This window comes from Protomyctophum parallelum (assembly GCF_964188405.1).
Source record: "Protomyctophum parallelum genome assembly, chromosome: 22".
NCBI classification, from domain to species: domain Eukaryota; kingdom Metazoa; phylum Chordata; class Actinopteri; order Myctophiformes; family Myctophidae; genus Protomyctophum; species Protomyctophum parallelum.
Window position 1 is genome coordinate 26,464,759 of NC_139714.1, and position 25,127 is coordinate 26,489,885.

Here is a 25,127-nt window from a genome sequence, read left to right on the forward strand (position 1 = left end):
TAATGTTGGGATACTGTAGCCTAAGATTTAGACTCATTGATGTATTTATCGATTTGAAATGTCAGAATCGATATTAAATACATCGAGTCTAAATCTTAGGTTAAGGCTACTGGACAAATTCAAGTTATATTACAAAGTTATATTTATTCATTACCATTTGCAATACACTTGTGTTACTGTTACATTATTTAATATTGCAAATATTATATTCATAATTTCGGTCTTGCGACCTTCCTCAGGCTTAATTCATGAATGGGCTGACATTGTCACTAAATACATTTCAGGAAGTGTGAACAACCAATCAAATGCATGTAATTTATCCAAACAGATAACAGCTGTGAAGAACCTTGTCACGTGACTTGAAGGTGCAGCGTTTGGCAGTAGTGGTGGTCTGACATGTGCCTGACAGTTAAACCAAAAATAACTCACGTCATAATCAAAACATTTTAAGTAATTTTAAATAAGTTTTCCCGATAGTTCATGTATCGATCGAGTTCGATTGTTGTTGGTAAAAAAAACAAAATTGGAGGCAAAGTAAAGCGGACACAACATGCAGGACTTTTAATCAGGCATATCGAAAACGACCTACAAATGAGAAACAAAAACGGGGTCCTTCGTTTAGCGCCAGTTTTAGACTCTCGCGGCAGCAGCAGGCGCAGCTGATGGAAGTAGAGTAGCCTTTTTTCAGTTAATAACAAACACACTGACTGTATTTACACATAACGACGTGTTAGGTTGAACAATCAATAACTATTGCATCAATGCTGCTGTAAACTGACTGACACGAGAGGCTGACGTCACCATGTAAGTTAAAAGTGTTTGTTTGTTTCCCCCTTGATGTTTTTTTTCTCCCTCTTCCATTTTTAAACTCCTCTATGATGATTTTCCTGTTTTTATATCTGTAGGCCTATGTCTGAAATGTTATGATGAATTGAATCTAACAACCACAGTCTGATACTGTTGTACTGACCGGTACAACCACAGTCTGATACTGTTGTACTGACCGGTACAACCACAGTCTGATACTGTTGTACTGACCGGTACAACCACAGTCTGATACTGTTGTACTGACCGGTACAACCACAGTCTGATACTGTTGTACTGACCGGTACAATCACAGTCTGATACTGTTGTACTGACCAGTGTTATGACTTATGTGTGCTAAGTATTGGACCCTCGTCTGGTTCTGGTTCTGGTGTGTGACGACCCGGTTGATATTTCCATGGTTCGGCGGCGGACAGACAGGCAGGCCGGCCCGGGAGAAGAGATTAACATGACACAAAGACTAGGTCACATTAATTCATTCACATAGTTTATTATACATACAGAATCATATATTGCCCTGGATCTCCGTGTCCTGATGACGTGCCACTGAGACATAACAATAACAACAGCTAGCAGCAAGTCGACCTTGCTCTATGAGCTGTCTCCAGTGGCTGATAGACAGTCAGTCTATTACACTCCAGGCGTACACAAATACATCTCAAGTACACTGCATATTAACGTACAAGTACCTTGTATCAGTACACAGCATGTTGTATACTACTACAACCACAGTCTGATACTGTTGTACTGACCGGTACAACCACAGTCTGATACTGTTGTACTGACCGGTACAACCACAGTCTGACACTGTTGTACTGACCGGTACAACCACAGTCTGATACTGTTGTACTGACCAGTACAACCACAGTCTGATACTGTTGTACTGACCGGTACAACCACAGTCTGATACTGTTGTACTGACCGGTACAACCAAAGTCTGATACTGTTGTACTGACCGGTACAACCACAGTCTGATACTGTTGTACTGACCGGTACAACCACAGTCTGATACTGTTGTACTGACCAGTACAACCACAGTCTGATACTCTTGTACTGACCAGTACAACCACAGTCTGATACTGTTGTACTACTACTCACCAGTACAACCACAGTCTGATACTGTTGTACTGACCGGTACAACCACAGTCTGATACTGTTGTACTGACCGGTACAACCACAGTCTGATACTGTTGTACTGACCGGTACAACCACAGTCTGATACTGTTGTACTGACCGGTACAACCACAGTCTGATACTGTTGTACTGACCGGTACAACCACAGTCTGATACTGTTGGCCACTAAGCAGCTCCAGGGGGAGCGGTTGGGGGTTCAGTCAGTGCCTTGCTCAAGGGCACTTCAGCGGTGTTGGGTGAGTGTTAGCCCTCCAAGCAGAACCCAAATGCTACTGAAGTTTCTGACATTTGTTCGACCCAGTGCATTGGGTCCTGTTCCACGTCGTCCATGCCACCTGATTAAAACATTTACTGGCTCATGTTTACATGTTAAAACGCCTCCCCGCGCTCTTTGACGATATTCTTCAGTATGAGGCTTTCTGAATATGTAAAGTATAAGTACACATACATACCTTTGCGAATATCTCCTGTGGCGCGGAAGCCGTTAAGTATTTTTAATATATGTTTGCCCGATTTGGAAGCTTGGATTCTTCTTTTCCTTCCTTGTTTATTGACACCTCATTGTACCGCCTATCTGGCTAGCTAGTGGCGCTATAGCTATGACACAGCAGATCAGAGGCAGGGACGTAGCCTCACAAGCCAACCGCACACCGGGAGGCGGTACAATAAACGGTAAACAAACAAGAAGAAATAAAGCGACCAAATCGGTCAAACAAAGATTAAAAATACTTAACGGCTTCCGCGCCACAGGAGATATTCGCAGCTGGATGTATAGCTACTTAAAGTTACCGATTTCAGAATAACTCAAGGAAAATAATGGCGTCACATGCCGCGGGTCCTATTTTAGAGAGAATCTCCACATCCGCATTTAGGAATTTCCATACGAAAATACAGTAGTGAGCAGGGACCCAACGTAAAACTCAACAAAATATCAAAAAAGTTTTACGTAGGGTCCCGAAAGGGGCTAGGTGAGTGTCAGTGATGACAATCACTTCCCTACCCAGATCTTTCCTGTCTGTCCGGGGAATCGAACCGGCAACAAAGGCACTCCTCTAACCCTTAGGCCACCGCTGCCCCACCTGTATATAATGTCTGTTCATGAAAGAAGTACGGTGTGTTGTTCCAGATAACATTATGCATGAACATCAAAAGACAGTATTGTAATTTCACCTCTACGTTTATCCATGATAAATAATTGTCTATGCATCTCACCCACATTGGTACAGAAAGAACAGTTAAGCCATTTAGGCCTGACGTAAAAAAAAAGGTATTCTAAATCCTGACAGTTTTCTGAAAACCCTTATGTTTCTGTATCAGTGGTGCTCCATATTTCATGTCAAGGACCCCAACAATTATATGTAGTATGCCTCCGCGTCCGCCCCCCCATCTGAGAATATGTTGTTCCAGGGACCTCCCCAGAAGCAAAGATTTGAGTTAAAATGTTCACTCTGTAATAATATATATTCAAAGAGTTGAGGCACATTTTCACGATTTTTCAAAAAATAGCAGACCTACAAGCTTGTAGATCTGCTATTTTTCAATAGCTAAAGTGTAACAATGCTTAAAACACCAACAGGGGTTCCCGTCCCCAAAATGGATTACGAACCAATCGGGCTGCTCTGTTCTGAGCAATCTGAAGTTTTTTTTTTAAATGTTTCTTAGCGGCACTTCACCAAATAACAGGGCGATAGTCCAGATGTGATAAGACTAGTAGTGACGGAACAACATCATTCATTCAATCAATCCCCTTAACATCTGATCTATCTAACCCACTGTTGAACTGATTTCCATTCTCACAGAGACATCTATTCTAAACTACAGTAACTGCCGTAATCTTACCTCCAAGGAATTTAAACAACAATGGAAAGTAAGTAGGACGTATGTCATTGTTTATATGATTTGTCATTGTCAATTTGCAACAATAGATTAAAAAAATAATAATGGGATGAATCTAGAGTTGCATTACCCTCCATTGACTCCCCATTCATCCACTTTGCGTTTGCGATCTGCTTGTATTAAACGACGTTAAACTCACCAACATTGCAGCTGTAGGGAAAGCTTGAATTATCCTTTCAATCTGCAAAGCGTTTGTTTCATAAAAATCCACCATAGATGTTATGAGCTACTTTCTGTGCCGTCATATTATAGTATTAAGATAAGTGTTTGAGTTTGGAAGCACTCGTTTTAATTAACGGGTCATGCTGCTGCCTCCTGCATTATGTGCGAATTCGGGTGGTACGCAGGGCCGTTCAGTGACTCCAACGAGCGCTTCCAAACTCTAAACAACACGTTAGAAAAAGAATCATCCGCACAGAATTTCTTGACAGAAAGTATAGCTCATAACATGTCTACGGTGGATTTTTATGAAACAAACGCTTTGCAGATTGAAAGAGGATAATTCAAGCTTGCCCTACAGCTGCAATGTTGGTGAGTTTAACGTCGTTTAATACAAGCAGATCGCAAATGCAATTTGGATGAATTGGGGAGTCACTGGATGGCTTTGCAAATCTAGATCCATCCTATTATTTAAAAAAAATATGTTCAATTCAGCACTTTGTTTTTTTTTTTTTGTTTTTTTTAAGATATTTTTTTGCGGCTTACGCCTTTTATTGATTTTTGAAGGGACAGACAGTAGGCTGACAGGAAACGGGAGAGAGATGGGGGATGACATGCAGTAAAGGCCGTGTCGGGTCCGGGAGTCGAACCCGCGGCACACTGCGACTGGATTACCAGTCCGGTGCCCAGACCGTTACGCTACGGCCTGGGCCAGCACTTTGTTTTTTAACCCATTTAGGCCTGACCTTAAATTTAAAAAAAAAAAATCTTCTAAATCCTCCATTCTTCTGAAATAAATATTTTCACGATTTTTCAAAAATAGCAGACCTACAAGCTCGTAGCGCGCCACTCGGTGGCGCGCTATGAGCTTGTAGATCTGCTATTTTTCAATAGCTAAATTATAACATAATGTTTAAAACACCAAAAGGGGTTCCAGCCCAAAAGTTGTTATCTAATATTGATGGCATCAGTGTATCATTGTATGGAGCAGTGATTCAGAGCAATGTGACGTTGTGTCTCCAGGCGAGGACGACCTGGACATATTGACCGCACTGCTAACGGAGTCTGAGGACGCCGGAGGAGAGGAGCGCCGTCCCGCCGCTCAGGAGACGGAAGACGACTTGGACGACCTGTTTGACAAAGACGACGAGGACGAGGGCGAATACAGGGACGGGACGGAGGAAGACGATGTGAAGAGCGGGGAGACGCCGGCAACTGATCTCTCTGGAGATGATGTTGATGACGTCGAAGACGAGAAGGTCATGGAAGCTGAAGGAGAAGCCACTGGGAGCCTAGATAAGTCCAGGGAAGACTTGGAAGGTTTGTGCAACTTGTTTTTATCATATTACGTTGGTGTATAACTCAATTGTGTCTCCACCAGGCCGAAGGCATGGGGAGAGAGTATGTTTAGTTGTCTCCACCAGGCCGAAGGCATGGGGAGAGAGTATGTTTAGTTGTCTCCACCAGGCCGAAGGCATGGGGAGAGAGTATGTTTAGTTGTCTCCACCAGGCCGAAGGCATGGGCAGAGAGTATGTCTTGCACTCCGTCCGTGTGTCTGTCTGTCTGTCCGTCCGTCTTGTTACCAGCTAATCTCTGGCACCGTTAACCCGGTCGATGCCAAATTTTGCACACACACTCCCAACAAACTATGTGGTGTTTGAAAATGCTAAATAGGTGTGTGTGTGTGTGTGTGTGTGTGTGTGTGTGTGTGTGTGTGTGTGTGTGTGTGTGTGTGTGTGTGTGTGTGTGTTCGGCTGTTAGAGGAAATGAGGCGTATGCAGGAGAAGATGCAGAAGCTCCAGCAGCAGTTGGCAGCCTCTCAGAAGGCCTCCAGTCCAGGCAGGAAGCCTTCCGCTGCAGCCTCCCCTGCAGCCTCTCAGAAGGCTGCAGCCTCCCCTGCAGCCGCTCGAAGGCCTTTCACTGCAGCCTCCCCTGCAGCCTCTCAGAAGGCTGCAGCCTCCCCTGCAGCCTCTCAGAAGGCTGCAGCCGCTCGGAGGCCTTTCACTGCAGCCTCCCCTGCAGCCTCTCAGAAGGCTGCAGCCTCTCAGAAGGCTGCAGCCGCTCGGAGGCCTTTCACTGCAGCCTCCCCTGCAGCCTCTCAGAAGGCTGCAGCCTCCCCTGCAGCCGCTCGGAGGCCTTTCACTGCAGCCTCCCCTGCAGCCTCTCAGAAGGCTGCAGCCTCCCCTGCAGCCGCTCGGAGGCCTTTCACTGCAGCCTCCCCTGCAGCCTCTCGGAAGCCTTTCACTGCAGCCTCCCCTGCAGCCTCTCAGAAGGGCTCCACTGCAGGCAGGAGCGCAGCGAGTCCGCCTGGCCCTAAACCCAGGACACCTCCAGCTCCACAGGGAGCATCGTCAGACTTCTCTGCTCAGCTGATCAACGCTGACACCTTCAAACGCAAACCCAGACTAGCCCACCAGACGTCATCTTCTCCAGGTAAATTAGACACGTAAATAATTATGTATGGTTAACATTCAGTTTGTGGAAAAGGAGACTTAACCACATTCAGGACGGGGGAACCCCCCCCCCTTTTATCCTTTTATTAGGTATTTTGTATATGACATATACAAAATACGGCACAATAATGACATGTGCCGTGCTACGAGCTTGTAGAAATCGTGAAAATGTGGAGCAAATCTTTGAGTATAATGTCATGTCCTTGATATGAAAAAAGGTTGAGCACCACTGACCGAGTTCAAGTACTTTAATATTTAGTACTCGCCGATACCGAGTACCGTTGCAAGTACTTTATTTTTTGTTGAGTACCGGGTAAGTACTTATTTTAGCCCCTTTTCCTCATAGATCTTGCAGATGGATCTCCGATCTACAACTTGTCAGTTGTCCTGTATTCTTGTAGATGGTCTGTTTTTGTCGATGTGTTGCAGTGTCGGGTCAGACCTGCTCCCGTTGCGTTCGTTCTGCCTATAGTGTCAACTGGATGTTCTGGTACTCGGGTCAGAGTATCAGGGCCGGTTCCGAGTCGGCGAGTACTTGAGGGTGGTATCGGCCCGAGTACCAGATGCCAGTATCGGTACCGGAACAACTCTATTTTTATTTAAAAATCGACTCGACCTCAGTCCACTCCAAAACGGGTCAACCCATTCTGCGCGGGAACCCCTTTTGGTGTTAGCATCATGTTATGCTTTAGCTATTGAAAAATAGCAGATCTACAAGCTCGAGCTTGTAGGTCTGCTATTTTTGGGGAAAAAAGAACGACTGACATAGAAACATCGCTTTTTCAGAAAACTGTCAGGATGTAGAAGACTTTTTTTTTTAATGACCTCAGTCCAAAATGGGTTAAATGACATTGCCTGTGTTTTTTCCACCCTCTTCAGAAGAGAGAAGCCCTCTGGTGGAGATAAAGATGGGCAGCACCTTCCTTCCCGTAGAAACGGCGAGCAGCAGCAGCGCTCCGCTGCGTTCGTCTCCAGCTCCCAAAAAGAGTCATCCTCCTGCTCCTAAAGACGTGGCCGTGGAGAAGTTCTCTGGATTACGGCTAAGGTAAAAGAGTCATCCTCCTGCTCCTAAAGACGTGGCCGTGGAGAAGTTCTCTGGATTACGGCTAAGGTAAAAAAGTCATCCTCCTGCTCCTAAAGACGTGGCCGTGGAGAAGTTCTCTGGATTACGGCTAAGGTAAAAGAGTCATCCTCCTGCTCCTAAAGACGTGGCCGTGGAGAAGTTCTCTGGATTACGGCTAAGGTAAAAAAGTCATCCTCCTGCTCCTAAAGACGTGGCCGTGGAGAAGTTCTCTGGATTACGGCTAAGGTAAAAGAGTCATCCTCCTGCTCCTAAAGACATGGCCGTGGAGAAGTTCTCTGGATTACGGCTAAGGTTTGGCCCACATCCCTAATAAATCTCATTCTTGGTCAAATACGTTTTTGACTTCTTTTCTCAAATAGCCATCCAGGCCAAAGACGTGTTCTTTTTAATCTTACAACTCTCTTTCTAAAAAAAATAGAACAAATCTATCTTAGCCTGTGCTGAACCATTTTTTACTGCCATTTAGCTATGTTTGAGATAATGTCCAACTCTATAGCAATGTGGATCCAAGACGTGCACTTAAATCAGTGGTTTTCATTCTTCAACCCTTTCCATATCGAGAACCATGATTCGGCATTTGAGCCACCATTTGATGACATTTAGCCTCTCAGACCCATTTGAGCCACGGAACCACCATTTGATGACATCTAGCCTCTCAGACCCATTTGAGCCACGGACCACCATTTGATGACATCTAGCCTCTCAGACCCATTTGAGCCACAGAACCACCGTTTGATGACATTTAGCCTCTCAGACCCATTTGAGCCACGGAACCACCATTTGATGACATTTAGCCTCTCAGACCCATTTGAGCCACGGAACCACCGTTTGATGACATTTAGCCTCTCAGACCCATTTGAGCCACGGAACCACCTTTTTATGACATTTAGCCTCTCAGACCCATTTGAGCCACGGAACCACCATTTGATGACATTTAGCCTCTCAGACCCAAAACTAAAGAATATTCGTTGGATAAGATTTTGTCCACAATTCCATCCATGCTGTGTTGATGTGGTACCAATGGGAGACATACAGTACAAAAATAACAATTATTCTCTAATTGTGTAGACTTGTAAATTAAGTAATGCTGAAGTTTAACAATAATTTAACTTTAACTTTAAGAGCGTGACATGAAACGGGTCCATTTGGTTTCATTTTACGCTCTCGAGAGTTGAAGATCTAGGGGTCCAATAAGGGTCCTTTTGGTTACCAACTCTCTCCATCACTTAGCTGGGGACCACCTGGAACCTCCTCAAGGACCACTGGTGGTCCCCGGACCACTGGTTGAGAACCACTGACTTAAATGGTTTTGTTTTTCTGTGCAGTATTTTGGTCAGCAGTTGTTATACGTTTAAATAAAGTTAGATTTGATTTGATATGTTACGTGCTATTTAAATAAAGTTAGATTTGATTTGATGTGTTACGTGCTATTTAAATAAAGTTAGATTTGATTTGATAATATGTAGGGATGTCACGGTCACATTTCTATTGCCCCCGATCCGATTCCGATCATTTAAATTTAATTATCAGATTTCCGGGACAGCTCTAATAATAAGAGACATTTTACCATTTTATCAAATTTGTCAATGCGTGAAAAGAGGAGTTAACACAACAGGCAATTATGTGCACTAGATTTGCCCGTAAACCTCAAGTTTAGCAGGAATATACAGTTAATATACGTTAATATACAGGTGTGATGGTACATATACAGTTAATATACGGTAATACAGGTGTGATGGTACAACTCGGGAGTTTACCGGAGTTTGTTGGAAAGTTTAACGGGAGTTTCCTGTAATGTATACACATCCGTATTCCATGCTTTTGCACAGTGTGTGTGTGTAATCCGAGCACTCCAGGCCGAGGTGTAACTTGTAGGGATGTCCCTTTTTTCGCTTCGGATCCGATCCAGATACCTCAATTTCTGCGTTAGCCGATACCGAAACCAGTGTCGTGATTTCATGTTGTGTTTAAGGTCACATTCTCACCTAATACTTCGGTAGACTCATGCGTATGGGTGGAGATTTTGGGATTCTTGCATATTTAATTTGCCTTCACACTGTCATCCGTAGCAATTGGAAATGCAGCAGGGGGACCTTTATCAATGTGTTCCATTCATAAACCTAGCCTACAACACAGTGAAATAAAATCTATGGTGAAAAAATTATACTCATAACGTGCATGTGTCGTGCCGTCTGGGACTGGACCCCCCCCTCTACTTCTCTGTTCTTTTTGGCATGCAGGCACAGCGCTGAGCGCACTGATATAACCGACAGCAGCGCAAAATGTTTACATGTTTATTGAGATGAAAGTTCCAGTCCCCACTAGTCCCCACACAGTGACAGCACTCCATGTATACGGCATGCACAGACAGACAGCATATTCTGTAGGCTATAATAGCCTACTATTACACTGCACTGCAGTGTTTATGTGTTTTCTTAAGCAATTGATTAATGTACTCGTCCTCATTTCGATCAGGGCTTCAGTCTCCTCATTCGACCACGTCTATCCACAGTAACGGGACATCTTTGCGCTGCGTAAAATATGCTTTCTCCGTCTCCAACTGTGTTCAGCTCCTCACCCGCCACATTGTTTGCTTCATTTCCTTTATTTACTACTGATTGCATTCACACCTGCACCGAATCGTAATCAAGTGCGATTGGAAGCGAAGCGAAACCCCCGTATTTGCTTTTGTGTATAATGCGGTTCTTTGATACGCATTACGATTCGAATGAGCCTTCACACCTGCCAAACGAAGCGCACTTTCTGAAAATGCGCAGTTGAATTCGTTTTAATCGCAGCAAAGCTCTCTGGTATGAATGTGACCTAAAGCTAATCTAGCTATATATCTCATGTTGTGTTTATAGCAGACTCCTCACTCAAATGTGTCCTTGCAGTTTGGGGCAACTCCAAAGCAAACTCCACATGCCCCAACATTTTATTTACCTGCCATAGTATCAACCCCTTCCTCACACCTGTGTCAGATCTGTGGTTAGACTGGCATATTCACAGATACCGATATGACCCGATATGACAAATAAGGGGCCGATACCGATACTTTTCTGATACCGATACAGATTCGGGACATCTATAGTAACTTGATACCGTTTGTGTTTTTTAGGAGACCTCGTGTGTCGTCCACCGAGATGGACAACAAGATGGCGAACCGCAGGATGATCCGGCTCTCCCAGCTGCCCGAACGTCTGGCCAAGGAGAAGCTAGAGGACAGCGACTGGGTGACCTTTGCTGTGCTGGTCAGCAAGGCCACCCCTCAGAGCAATAGCAGTGTAATGGCTATAATCTAATATATTGACCCATTCTAAGCGGGAACCCCTCTTGGTGTTTTAAAGCAATATGTTATACTTTAGCTATTGGAAAAATAGCAGATCTACAAGAAGAAGTAAAAGAAGACAAAGTAGAAAACCAACAAAAGCAAAGCACTGTAATAAAAACATTCAGAAGTGACTTATTTCCCCCTGACACAACATGAGCTTTACATTATTATTTCCATATTATCTGTATATATATATTTAGATCTGCTATTCTTTTGAAAAATCGTGAAAATGTGGTGCAAATCTTTGAATATATATTCTGTCAGATCAAACGTTTTTATTAACTCAAATCTTTCAGATGGGGGTCGGCGGCCAAATACATATAATTTCTGGGATCCTTGACGTGAAATAGTTTGAGAACCACTGACATTAGAAAACATGAGGTTATTCAGTAAACTGTCATGATTTAGAAGACAGCTGTAGAATGGAACTTGGGGTCTAAATTGGTTAACTTCCTTTCTGTCAAGTGACCTCTCCATAAAATAAAACATTCTGTCTCTCATGTCGTTGCTGAAAAAAATCATCATCACAGTCTTTCTTTTTCTCCAGGGCAAGACCTTCAGCATCTGGAAGCTGAACGACCTCCATAACCTGGAGGTGTACGTGTCCCTCCTGCTGTTCGGAGAGGTGCACAAGGAGCACTGGAAGACGGAGCCGGGCACCGTGATCGGAGTCCTCAACCCCAACCCCATGAAGCCCAAAGACGGCTACGACGGAGTGAGTAACCCTAACCCCAACCCATGAAGCCCAAAGACGGCTACGACGGAGTGAGTCAAAAAAAAAGCCACGCTAGAACTCAGCCATTAATGCATTCTGTACGTAAGACATTTTAGGATTAAAACCGAGCTGAGCCTTAAACGTCTAGGGACGTCCTAGCGCATCCTCAATGATACGGGGTGAGATAAGAATATTCAGAATTCTTCCTCTTTTTTTTTTTGGCCCTTTCGGCTGCCGTATGCAACGCTCTGGGCTCATATTAGCTTGCCGTTGACTTGCATGTTAGCGTGCATGTTAGCTTTTTGGATCATATATCGTATAAATTAAAATGATCGCAATGTAAGCTAGCAATGTAAAGTCAACTTTTTTTTAGTAGATTGTTTCCGGGTCATGGCTTTCAGAGTAAAAGCACTGATACAACCCCGGCCACCCAGAGCCCTTATTTTGAAGCACTTCCGGCACTGATAGTGTTTTTAATGCATTTGATTTGAATGAACGCAACAGTCTAACGATGTTTCCCTCTGTCAGGTCAGCCTGTCTGTAGACCATCCCCAGAACAGAACAGTCTTAACGATGTTTCCCTTGGTCAGGTCAGCCTGTCCTTAATGATGTTTCCCTTGGTCAGGTCAGCCTGTCCTTAATGATGTTTCCCTTGGTCAGGTCAGCCTGTCCTTAATGATGTTTCCCTCGGTCAGGTCAGCCTGTCCTTAATGATGTTTCCCTTGGTCAGGTCAGCCTGTCCTTAATGATGTTTCCCTTGGTCAGGTCAGCCTGTCCTTAATGATGTTTCCCTCGGTCAGGTCAGCCTGTCCTTAATGATGTTTCCCTTGGTCAGGTCAGCCTGTCCTTAATGATGTTTCCCTTGGTCAGGTCAGCCTGTCTGTAACGATGTTTCCCTCGGTCAGGTCAGCCTGTCTGTAACGATGTTTCCCTCGGTCAGGTCAGCCTGTCCTTAATGATGTTTCCCTTGGTCAGGTCAGCCTGTCTGTAACGATGTTTCCCTCGGTCAGGTCAGCCTGTCTGTAACGATGTTTCCCTCGGTCAGGTCAGCCTGTCCTTAACGATGTTTCCCTTGGTCAGGTCAGCCTGTCCTTAATGATGTTTCCCTTGGTCAGGTCAGCCTGTCCTTAATGATGTTTCCCTCGGTCAGGTCAGCCTGTCTGTAACGATGTTTCCCTCGGTCAGGTCAGCCTGTCCTTAACGATGTTTCCCTTGGTCAGGTCAGCCTGTCTGTAACGATGTTTCCCTTGGTCAGGTCAGCCTGTCCTTAATGATGTTTCCCTCGGTCAGGTCAGCCTGTCTGTAACGATGTTTCCCTTGGTCAGGTCAGCCTGTCGGTGGACCACCCCCAGAAGGTGCTGCTGATGGGCGAGGCCGTGGACTACGGCACCTGCAAGGCGGCAAAGAAGAACGGAGAGCCTTGCTCGCAGCTGGTCAACCTGGTGGGTCCCACACCACCACACCACACCACACACCACACCTTGTACAGGTTTAGTTAACCTGGTGGGTCCCACACACCACACCGCACCACACTACACCACAGAACCACACTGCACCACACCGCACCGCACCACACCGCACCCCACCTTCCACAGGTTTAGGCAGAAAGTACAAACCGATGCTACTTTCCTTTCATTGTCTTATCCATCTGCTCCATGGTCCCAGTACTGGCAGTACCTTAAAACCATTCTGGGCGGGAATCCCTTTTGGTGTTTTAAAACATTGTTATTATTTAGCTATTGAAAAATAGCAGATCTACAAGCTCTGCTATTTTTGAAAATTCGTGAAAATGTTCCTCAAATCTTTGAATACCGGTATATATTCTTTCAGAGTTTCAGTTTTTAACTAAAATCTTTGCTTCTGGGGCGGTGGTCCCTGGAACAACATATTTTCAGATGGGGGTCGGCGGCCAATTACATATAATGTTTGGGGTCCTTGACATGAAATATTGAGAACCACTGATACAGAAACAGGAGGTTTTTCAGAAAAAAAGACATTTCTAAAAATAAATTTAAATTTCGATGTCAGTCCTAAATGGGTTATTGTCTTATCCGTCTGCTCCATGGTCCCAGTATGAATGCCAGTACTGCCAGTACCACGTCAAAGCCCAGTACAAGAAGATGAGCGCCCAGCGGGCCGAGCTCCAGTCCTCCTTCTCGGGGAAGGCCACGGGCAAGGTGAAGCCCAAGGGCGGCGGCAGCCTGAAGGACCGTCTCTGTAACGAGGGCTTCCACTACGGCGGAGTGACCTCGTCCGCCTGCGGGTGAGTGTTTATTTTCCGCCTGGCTGCGCCACGGCTCTGTTAGTGTTTATTTACCGTATTCAGTTCAGTCAGACAACTCACGGAATAGATTTACCCAATATTTATTATAGAATGAGAATACAAGTGTGCATATGATATTTATCTTGGCGTTCGGCTCTGCTGCATTTACTCCCTGCTCGGCACGATTAACCATCATAAACATTAAGAGCAGGGAGATAGATATACAATGAACCCCCCCCCCATGGGGAACATAAATAACAGAGCCCACCGGTGGTGCTGGGGTGGTGGGAGAAAACATCACATAACCATAGCAGAAGGAAGGCAGGAAGAGCATGCAGTCTAGTGAGCTTAAGTAGCCCGCCCAATTGGTCAGCTGACTGCCACATCAGCGAATGACGTGTGGGACTTGCACACACTTATACACCCACATAGAAATTCAGCATGTTAACCCCTTGAGTATAGAATGCGCCTTTGAGCACGGCATGAACTCCCTCGAGTGTGACTGACTGAACTAACTCATTTAATGCTTCGATGCTCCAAGAAAATTGCTTACTATTTCCACCAAGTAGCGCTAGATGCAGTGTTGTTTTTAGCAGCTAATTTCTATTTTAGTCTCATGAATAGTTTTCACTTCGTTTTAGTCACATTTTAGTCACCTGGAATGTTTTAGTGTTAGTCTAGCTTTAGTCGACTAAATGTCATAAGATTTTAGTCGACTAAATCTACAGTTGATCGTAATGACTGATTTTACACATAGCCGATCTACAAGTGAACTTGTAGATCAGCTATTTTCAGCATGCAACCAAGTGTAAAATGACTTGTACTGGATCTCTTGTCCACTAGTCCCTTTTGTTAAGGCAGTCTTAAGGATTTTACTCGAGTAAGGAGACAAGACTTACATGACCTGTTCATGCATAGAAACCCCAGTCTGACTCCCAGAGTCATCACAGGGTCACAGCCTTTATAGCTCACTCCCACAACAGCCAACATAGCCTCCAGACTTGAGCCAGTTCAACAAATGGGACAGTAACATTGTAAAACAAACAGCACCACAGGGGTGTGACAGATGAGATCATCTCAGACGGGACAGTAACATTGTAAAACAAACGGCACCACAGGGGTGTGACAGATGAGATCATATCAGACTGTAACTTAGAGGAGATACTCTTTCATAAAGGGGTATTATTAAATGTTTACATCTTAATTTCTACGACGCCTTCCTAACATTTTAGTCTAGTTTTTATTTGTTGACGAAATTGTCAATATATTTAGTCTTGGTTTCGGTCATCATAGCTTAGTTTCCATTTAGTTTTCGTCAGTGAAAAAAGGTAGTTGACGAACATTTTTCGTCATAGTTTTAGTCGACGAAAACAACACTGGCTAGTTGAAACGTGAAAGTATTGTGCAGCGAAGTATAATTGTGTAATTGTATAATTGCTACATCTTCTGTGAACAGGTTCTGTTTTTAATTAGTACCAATGTGGTTTTATTTTAAAGATCCAAGTCCACCCAGGGCACTCTGGACAAGCTGTTTGTGAAGGGCTCGGCTAAAAACAAAGCTAAGCCACTGGGTAAGAACGTGGAAGAGAGGAATGGAATAGGAATGTAAAGACAAATGGCATGCTCTTTACTGTGTACTTAAATTGATGTATTTTTTTGTGTACTTGCATTAGCTTATTTGCAGGGCTGCACACAACTTTTTTGGTCTAGTACTCAGAAGAGCACCTGGAGGAGTTGCTTGGTGCTCCTAAAATGCGGCGACCCGTCTTGCCGGATGGATAAAAGAGGGATGAATAACTTATAGCAAAACAATATTTATTGGATGAGTGGGGAGTCAATGGAGGGTATTGCAACTCTAGATTTAGCCCTAGAATGGCTCTTGTTGTAGATTCATCCCATTATTAAAAATATATAAATTTGCTAAAATCTAGGTCCATGTGTGGTCCAGCCCTATGGAATGCATATTATAATAAAAACAAGTTAACAACTTAATACTTCCTAAGGATAATATGATATGAGCATCAAAGCAATATTTAGATTTTTTATTATTTTGTATTTAAATAACCAATCTACTAGCTCACAACGTGTTGCGACACGTTGTGAGCTTGCAGATCAGCTATTTTTTTAACATGCGACACATCGTACGGCGAAGCATACATCAGGCTTCCCTAGTTCCCTTTTGTTTTTAGATGAGGCGACGTACGTAGTCAGACAGTCAGAAACACATGGCTCCTCGGTGAAAAAATAAACAGTGTACACTACCCGACTTTACGATAATAAGGCACAGTATGTCGAGACACGGTGTTCATGTTGGGCAGCAGCAGTGCCAGTCCGCAATGCTTTAAACTCTTCCCACTCCACTATGTCGGAACTAAAACCTTAGTACCCGTAAAAAGTCGGTGGCCGGTGCCTAGGCTGTGAGAGACGCTAATATGGTTTCTGCCTCGGATTCGGGTTTTGAGACGGCATCGCACACGAGCAACCATGCTGCTCCAACAGCCGGAAAACAAACACAAGCACAGCGGCAAATGGGAAGAGTGCAAAGCATCCAAAGCATGACCTTTTACACCGGGGACTACAGTAGTTTGCTATCTGAAACGGAGAAGAGAAGACGAAACTATTTGTGTAAGGTTTTCCTGTCAACCGCCCTCCGCCTCCTCCCAGGCTCCTAGCAGAAAGCAGCATGGATCCTCCCCCTTTTGAGTAAGGACGCGCTGTGATTGGGCCAGTAGCCACTTTGAGTGGCAGTCGGTGGGAAATACTCTCGCCACAACATTTTCTGGTATTCTGGCCATAATAATCATTCTGGGCGGCCCCAGCTGTTGGTACGCAGAAGCGCTTCCCGGCGCTTGATTGACAGCGCATTTTTAATTTTTACCGCGCATGCGCACCTGCGCACCACTTATGTGCAGCCCTGCTTATTTGTATGAATTTACTTCTGTACTTAACCACTACCTGTATATAGAGCGTCGTGCATTTTTCCTCATAGACATTTCAAAAAGTATTTATTTAAAGACCTAGTTGTGACAAATCATGACAACAAACACAAACTCAAGTTGGCTTTGTCCGCAGCTTAAACGTCTTTAAATAAATACTTTTTGAAAAGTCTATGAGGAAAATGAACGGGGAATTATTTTCCGGGTCTCTCGAGGGGGCGGGACTGCGACGCTCTATAGTTTGCCACACAACGCCTATAGCCGGCCTACAAACTGACAACGCATCGCTATGTGGTGCATTCTGAACTTGTAATTTTGAAAACAAATTGACATTTCTTTGCAAATGTCACCTATATAATGTCATGCCCAAAATACGGATGCCAGGTTGAAGGTAAACAAGCGTTTGAATTGATTTGCTTGTATGAACTGACTTGTGTGTTACTTTGTTCAGCCCTGAAGTCTGGCGAGGTGTTGGGCTGCACGGATGACTTCAAGACGCTAATGGCCGTGCAGACTCCTGGCGCTCTGCAGATGATGAAACACCTGACCAAACCTTCAGGTAAAGAACCACCTGACCAAACCTTCAGGTAAAGAACCACCTGACCAAACCTTCAGGTAAAGAACCACCTGACCAAACCTTCAGGTAAAGAACCACCTGACCAAACCTTCAGGTAAAGAACCACCTGACCAAACCTTCAGGTAAAGAACCACCTGACCAAACCTTCAGGTAAAGAACCACCTGACCAAACCTTCAGGTACTGGGTGAGAGAGAGACGGGGGTTAAACCAATACAATATCCACTGACATGATAGGGACAACTCCCATTCTGGGGCGGGAACCCCTTTTGGTGTTTTACGCAAATAAGCATTATGTTGTACTTTTAGCAATTTTGAAAAATCATGAAACTGTGGCGCAAATCTTTATTTTCTTTCAGAGCGAACGTTTTTAACTCAAGTCTTTGCTTCTGGGGGGTCCCTGGAACTACATATTTTCCGTGACATGAAATAGTTTGAGCACCACTGATATAGAAACATGGGGTTTTTCAGAAAACTGTCATGCGTTAAGGTTGGCGAACAGGTTATGGTTAGGTTAGGGTTTGTATCTTCAGTGCGTTTGTACTCTCACAGACACCAATGTTCTCCTCCAGGCTCCGGGGACGCATCGGGGGAGGTCCAGTCCATCACCGCCTCCGAGTTGATCAAGCAGCAGAAACAGAAGCAGCTGGAGCTGCTGGAGGCCCGGCGGTGCCGGGCCGAGGAGATCCAGAACCGGGTCTCACAGCACGGAACCACCGGGGGGGCTCCAGGGGCCCCCCGCGGCCCCCCCACCCTCGGACGAGGCTTCTCGGAGGGAGAGGACATCCTGTTCTTTGACCACGGCGGTGGCCCTCCTCCTCCACCGCCCGCGGCGAGCTCGTCGCCGAGTCTGTCGACCGCTAAGCTGGCGGCTCTCAGGAAGCTGCGGGCTAAAGGGGGCGGGGCGCCGCTGGCGAGGGAAGACCCGAACGCCGTGAAGAGGAAGAGGAGTGACGGCGACGGCGGCGACATCTCGGCCCGCGTGGAGAAGAACCTGGAGTCGCCCGACGGTACGCAACAGTGAAACTCTCTTCACATCTACTGACATGCCCATGTGAAACCTGAACACACATCTGGAGTTTAGGTCCTGGTCCTGGTGAAGTCCTCTGGACTCTGGAGTTTAGGTACTGGGCCTGGTGAAGTCCTCACCTATTCCTTTTCCCTCTCCCATATGCAGGGGAGTCGTCTGGGGCCGAGGGGGACATGCCGGCGCAGAAGAGGAGACGAGAACAGCTGGAATATGTCGAGTCCGAGGAGTTTCAGAAGATCCTCAATGCCAAGTCTCGCCACGGACTCGTACTGAAGGCGGTAAGATGTATTTCATATACATCGCTTAATACAATCGCTGAGTGTTATTATAATAAAAATGGCAGTTCTGTTATTTGTGTAATGTGATTGTGTATACATGTATGTATTTATTATGAAGAGGGCTGCGCTAGGCGATTCACTTGTGACAGGAGGAGGGCGCCCGGGGTCGCATCGCACTCACATCTCGTTAACCCAGCTGGCTGCGATGAATAAAAAGCTAATCATTAATCGACGTCACCAAACGATCCATGGTGATATCACTTAACCCATTTTGGTGTTAGCATTATGTTGTGCTTTAGCTATTGAAAAATAGCAGATCTACAAGCTCATAGCGCGCCACCGAGTGGAGCGCTACGAGCTTGAAGGTCTGCTATTTCTTTTTTTTATCGAAGAGCGACTGACATAGAAGACATTTTTACAATCTGATCTCGGGTCAGAATGAAAACCGTCAGGATGTAGAAGACATTTTTAGAATCTGATCTCAGGTCAGAATGGGTTAAATGCTACACGTTTCAAGCAACTTCAGAGGAGGGGGGGGGGGGGGGGGAGCTGCAGCTGCTATTCGTGTTTACTCACCAGTCACCACCACCACTGTATGGAATCCATTAGAGTGATGGAAATGAAACATTAATAGCCTAATCTAACGTGAGTTACATACATCCTTTATTTGATCTAACGTGAGTTACATACATCCTTTATTTAATCTAACGTGAGTTACATACATCCTTTATTTAATGAAACATTAATAGCCTAATCTAACGTGAGTTACATACATCCTTTATTTCAATAAGTCCGTTGATCTCCGTTCTCACTTTCACACTGAACCACGGCGCTGCCATTTAGTGGCGTTTTTTTCATTATTTTTTTTCTTTCTTTCTTTTTTTTGGTTGTGCTTCGGGCTTAACATTATGGTTATTTTTAGGGTCGGGCCGAGCCTCGGGCCGAGACCCCTAGTTGGGGTCAGGCCGGGCCATAATTGTTGGGCCCGTTGAGAACTTTAGTATAAATAAATCTTAACGTCCTCCTCTCCTCTCCCAGGCTGAGTACCAGCTCCAGATGGAAGTATAAATAAAGCTTAACGTCCTCCTCTCCTCTCCCAGGCTGAGTACCAGCTCCAGATGGAAGTGTAAATAAAGCTTAACGTCCTCCTCTCCTCTCCCAGGCTGAGTACCAGCTCCAGATGGAAGTATAAATAAAGCTTAAAGGTCCTCCTCTCCTCTCCCAGGCTGAGTACCAGCTCCAGATGGAAGTATAAATAAAGCTTAAAGTCCTTCTCTCCTCTCCCAGGCTGAGTACCAGCTCCAGGAACGCTACTTTGACGTGCTGGTGCAGAAGGAACAGATGGAGGAGAAGATGAGAGGAACCACGGAGATGAAGTGTCGAGCGGTCTCCTGTAAGAAGGTACTAGATGAGTTATTTCTATTGACTTAACCCATTTTGCGCGGGAACCCCTTTTGGTGTTAGCATTATGTTATGCTTTAGCTATTGAAAAATAGCAGATCTACAAGCTCAGAGCTTGTAGGTCTGCTATTTTTTTAAAGTCGAAGAACCACTGACATAGAAACATAGCTTTTTCAGAACACTGTCAGGATGTAGAAGACATTTATAGAATCTGATCTCAGATCAGAATGGGTTAAAGAGAAGTATATAAGAACGAGATGGACCGCGATAGAAACACAACAACATGATGACATGCTAAGTATGAATTACCTTTTAGTTTCTGTGTCACTCGTATCTCACCAAAACAAGTCTTCCAGTTCACGTCCCTCCACCCGTCCATCCCTCCCCCCACAAAGGGGCAATCAAAATGTCAACACTTTAACCGATTCATGACAGGAATCATTATGTTATACTGAAAAATAGCAGATCTACAAGCTCATAGTGCTGCACTTTTTTGAAATCGTGGAAATGTGGCGCAAATCTTTGAATATATTCTGTATATATATTCTTTCAGAGCGAATGTTTTTAACTCAAATCTTTGCGTCTCTCCAGTGTAACTACACGTATTTCAAGCCTGCGGACCGCTGTGTGGAGCAGAACCACGCCTTGCACTGGCACGAGTCCACCAAACGCTTCTTCAAGTGTCCGTGTGGACAGAGGGCCATCGCTCTGGACAGACTGCCCCACAAACACTGCAGGTGAGACCACCCTTATGTCTTTTATAAATGAGTCCCAGGATGCAGGGATGGTCTTTTAGAACTGAGTCCCAGGATGCAGGGATGGTCTTTTAGAACTGAGTCCCAGGATGCAGGGATGGTCTTTTATAAATGAGTCCCAGGATGCAGGGATGGTCTTTTAGAACTGAGTCCCAGGATGCAGGGATGGTCTTTTAGAAATGAGTCCCAGGATGCAGGGATGGTCTTTTAGAACTGAGTCCCAGGATGCAGGGATAGTCTTTTAGAAATGAGTCCCAGGATGCAGGGATGGTCTTTTAGAACTGAGTCCCAGGATGCAGGGATGGTCTTTTAGAACTGAGTCCCAGGATGCAGGGATGGTCTTTTAGAACTGAGTCCCAGGATGCAGGGATGGTCTTTTAGAACTGAGTCCCAGGATGCAGGGATGGTCTTTTAGAGATGAGTCCCAGGGACCTTTTATGAGTCCCACGTCATATTTTGCCATTTTTACAAATTGCAGCATTTAATATGGTTATAATGTGGTTATATTCATGTAAAAAACAGAAGAAGAAATTATTATTATAACTAAAGCTAGCAAAATAAACTAGAATAAAAAACAGTACAGTAGTGCATCCCGTGGATGCAGAGGTTGTTGTTTTAACTATAAAATGTGTTTTGGGGTGCAGAATGCAGCCTAATTTAATATCTCTGTCTGTGTTTGTTTCAGTAACTGTGGGCTGTTCAAGTGGGAAAGAGATGGCATGCTGAAGGTAAATGACATTCACACCATCATGTGTCACAAGTTTTGGCGCTCACGCTTATATTTACACTCATATTTTGAACAAAGTACTGCATTTTTCTATGTAATTATAATAGTTGTGGCGTGCGGTCATGAACGGAACAGAAAACGTATGATGTAAAGGGTGTTTTTTTTTTGGTTTTTTTAATTGGACGGTGCCTTAATTGCGGAGGCTACAGTATGCTGGAAAACCTCTGATTCAGCATGTTTATTTGTTTTGCAGCTTTAGTTCAAACACTTTAAAACCCCTTTTGGTGTTTTAAACATTATGTTATAACTTAGCTATTGAAAAATAGCAGATCTACAAGCTCATAGCGCGCCACCAAGTGGCGCGCTACGAGCTTGTAGGTCTGCTATTTTGAAAAATAGTGAAAATATTTATTTCAGAAAACTGGAGGATTTAGAAGATATTTTTTTTTAATTTCGAGTTCAGGCCTAAATGGGTTAATCTGACTTGTGAAAAGGAGTTGATAGCCTGCTGTACGTACTGTATGGTCCATCACATCACCTGTAAACCAGGGATAATGTACAGTACAGTACAGTACAGTAATTCCCAACAGGGTAGAATACATTCCTACCAACCTCAAACATCAAGGATTTTTTTTTTTTTTCTTCTCATTCATTTTTCAGTAGTGAAAACAGACACTTGGAGAAGAGTATAGGCTTTTTTATTGATTGATTGAATACTTTATTAACAGGCTTTGGGCCAATAAGCCCTATAGGGGCCCATAGGCTATTATCGGCAGATGTTTAGTTTTTAGTTTTTTTATTATTATTATTCAAGTATTTTTATTGAAGTTTGTACATAAGACAGGACAGACAACAGATACACGACAATTACAGAACGGATACAGCACAAACCAACAACACCAGTACTCAACATTCATGTATAAAATATAAAAGTCTGAAATGCAATGTAAAAACCACAAATTGTACATTTTTTGTAATTTAATGTAACAATTGTACACACACATTGTACTCTTTCAACGCCACCTGGTGGTCACCAGTAATGTCTTTGAGTGCCAATTCTCCCATTATAAAAGAAAGAAAATGTAATTCTATTATGAACCAGATTAGAGGAATTTTCTAAATATGGATGAAAAAATTATAATAAATTGAATTCCCAAGGGAAGACGTCTTGTCGTCCGTGGCATCCGGTGCTTAATTGGCAATTAGACGTCTTGACGTTTATGGCTACCAAACAGTTTTAATGAACTATAACTGAAATTAAATACAAAAAAACAAATGTGTAAATAAAAATGAAGGGGGGGGGGGGGGGGGGAGATGGCCAATGACTATGTAGAAAATACTACTGCAAAGTAGGTTAGAAACGACTGGTATATTTCTGAGTGGAGCCCCCGATTGTATATTTAAGTTCTTCGAGTTTGAGATCCTCTGTGACATAACATCCTCGGTAGATATGACCCTAGGCAAATATTGGGATATGGGTCATAATTTCATAATCCTAACGTAACGTGTTTCTGACTCCCAGGAGAAGAAAGGACCGAAGCTAGGCGGCGAGACGCTGCTGCCCCGAGGCGAGGAACACGGCCGGTTCCTGAACTGACCGACAACACCCCAAATAATGACCACCATCATCTCGCCAAACTTCCCTGATACTTTACTCAGAAGGCACTCACAGCTGTGTGTGTGTGTGTGTGTGTGTTGAGGAAAGTGGGGTATTTTTAAACCATTTAGGCCTGACGTCAAAATGTATAAAATGTCAGTTCTAAATCCTGACAGTTTTCCGTCAGGATTTGTGCCACATTTTCACGTTTTTTTTTTTTTTTTTCGTAGCGCGCCACTCGGTGGCGCGCTATGAGCTTGTAGATCTGCTATTTTTCAATAGCTAAATTATAACATAATGTTTAAAACACTCAAAATGGGTTAAAAAATGGGTAAAAAAAATAAATGTTAATGACGTTTAGAAGATTTAGAACACTTTCCTGGCGGTCTTTATGTGTTTTAGATATTTTAGAGTCTTAGCAGTGAGCCCAGTGTCCTCCGATGTCATGGACACTGGGCTCACGTACTTCCTGGACTACAATTCCCATAATGCGTTGGTGCACTGCTCCTCCTTGTGGATAGGGGGGGGGAGGGCTGTCTTAGGCCTTTTCATAGTCTGGATTTTCGGTGGTGAGCTGACCACCGAACTACAACATGACGTCACTGAGCCGTCGGAGCTGAAATAACGTTGAGCGGTGGTGAGTAAAAACAGAGAGAAGGGCTGGAGCGGTGGCGGTGGTTTGCTCTTCACCGCGGCTCAGTGACGTCATGTTGTAGTTCGGTGGTCACCCCACCACCGAAAATCCAGACTATTTATGAGCCTTTACTGAGACAACATGTAGTCCAGGAAGTAAGTGAGCCCGGTGTCCATGACATCAGAGACACTGGGCTCAAATGCTACAATCTAAAATATCTAAAACCACATATTGCACACATAAAGACCCCCAGGAAAGTGTTCTAAAGCTTCTAAACGTCATTAACATATATCTTTTGTGTCCCTTTTAATTATGAAGACAGTGTTGGCCTGAATGTCCACCAGTTATGACAGAATACGGACACTAAGGGTTTCACGTCATTAAGTTTGTTGATATTGTTAATGTTTCATTTCCTTGAATAATTTACTACTTGTTATCGTTGTATGTTGGATCTTTTTATGGTTTTTTTCTACTAAATTAAACAATTTGTTCTGATCTCCTGCTGTATTTGCTGGACATGAACGTATTAAATCGTGCATCGAGTAATTTTAAAATAAATTGTAATAAAAGTCTTTGGTACGTGAAACCAGTGTTTGTTTTTGGCAGCAAATATCTATTTTAGTTTTAGTCATTAGTCTCTTGACTAGTTTTCACTTATTTAGTCGACTAAAACTATAAACTTGGCCCAGGCCGTAGCGTAACGGTCTGGGCACCGGACTGGTGATCCAGTCGCGGTGTGCCGCGGGTTCGACTCCCGGACCCGACACGGCCTTTACCGCATGTCATCCCCCCATCTCTCTCCCGTTTCCTGTCAGCCTACTTTCTATCCCTTAAAAAAAAATCAATAAAGGCGTAAGCCGCAAAAAAAAATATCTTAAAAAAAATATATATATATAAACTTACTGTCATGAGATTTTAGTCAACTAAATCTACAGGTGATTTAGTCGACTAAAATGTATTTTGTCGGGCCTTGATTCCGTCAAAATGGCTGATTTTACACTTGCTGATAATAGCCGATCTACAATGTTGTGAGCTTGTAGATCTGCTATTTTCAGCATGCAACCAAGTGTAAAATGACTTATACTGGATCTCTTGTCCACTAGTCCCTCCCTAACATTTTAGTCTAGTTTTTATTGACGAAATTGTCAGTTTACTTAGTCTTAGTTTTTAGTCATCATAGCTTAGTTTTCATTTAGTTTCCATGTATTATTCGTCAGTGAAAAAAGGCAGTCGACGGAACATTTTCGTCTAAATCAACACTACGCTAAACACATCGTCCTAGTTGTGAGAATAATCAGTTGATCAGCGAGGAATGACTTGAGAGGGATTGTTT

The 25,127-nt window shown here is 44.0% G+C and overlaps 1 protein-coding gene across 1 annotated transcript; it reads left to right on the plus strand.

Annotated features, from left to right (window-relative positions):
* The first annotated feature begins 683 nt into the window (after positions 1-683).
* mcm10 (minichromosome maintenance 10 replication initiation factor) lies at positions 684-23,183 on the plus strand. The gene is made up of 17 exons (XM_083794605.1): positions 684-804; positions 3,759-3,826; positions 5,038-5,334; positions 5,777-6,448; positions 7,348-7,513; positions 10,671-10,836; positions 11,431-11,598; positions 12,924-13,040; positions 13,671-13,861; positions 15,359-15,432; positions 17,249-17,356; positions 17,945-18,382; positions 18,550-18,680; positions 19,968-20,081; positions 20,673-20,818; positions 21,522-21,564; positions 23,086-23,183. Exons 2-17 carry the CDS (start codon positions 3,820-3,822, stop codon positions 23,158-23,160), a joined length of 2,913 nt encoding a protein of 970 aa, XP_083650731.1. The 5' UTR covers positions 684-804; positions 3,759-3,819; the 3' UTR covers positions 23,161-23,183.
* Positions 23,184-25,127: the final 1,944 nt, after the last annotated feature.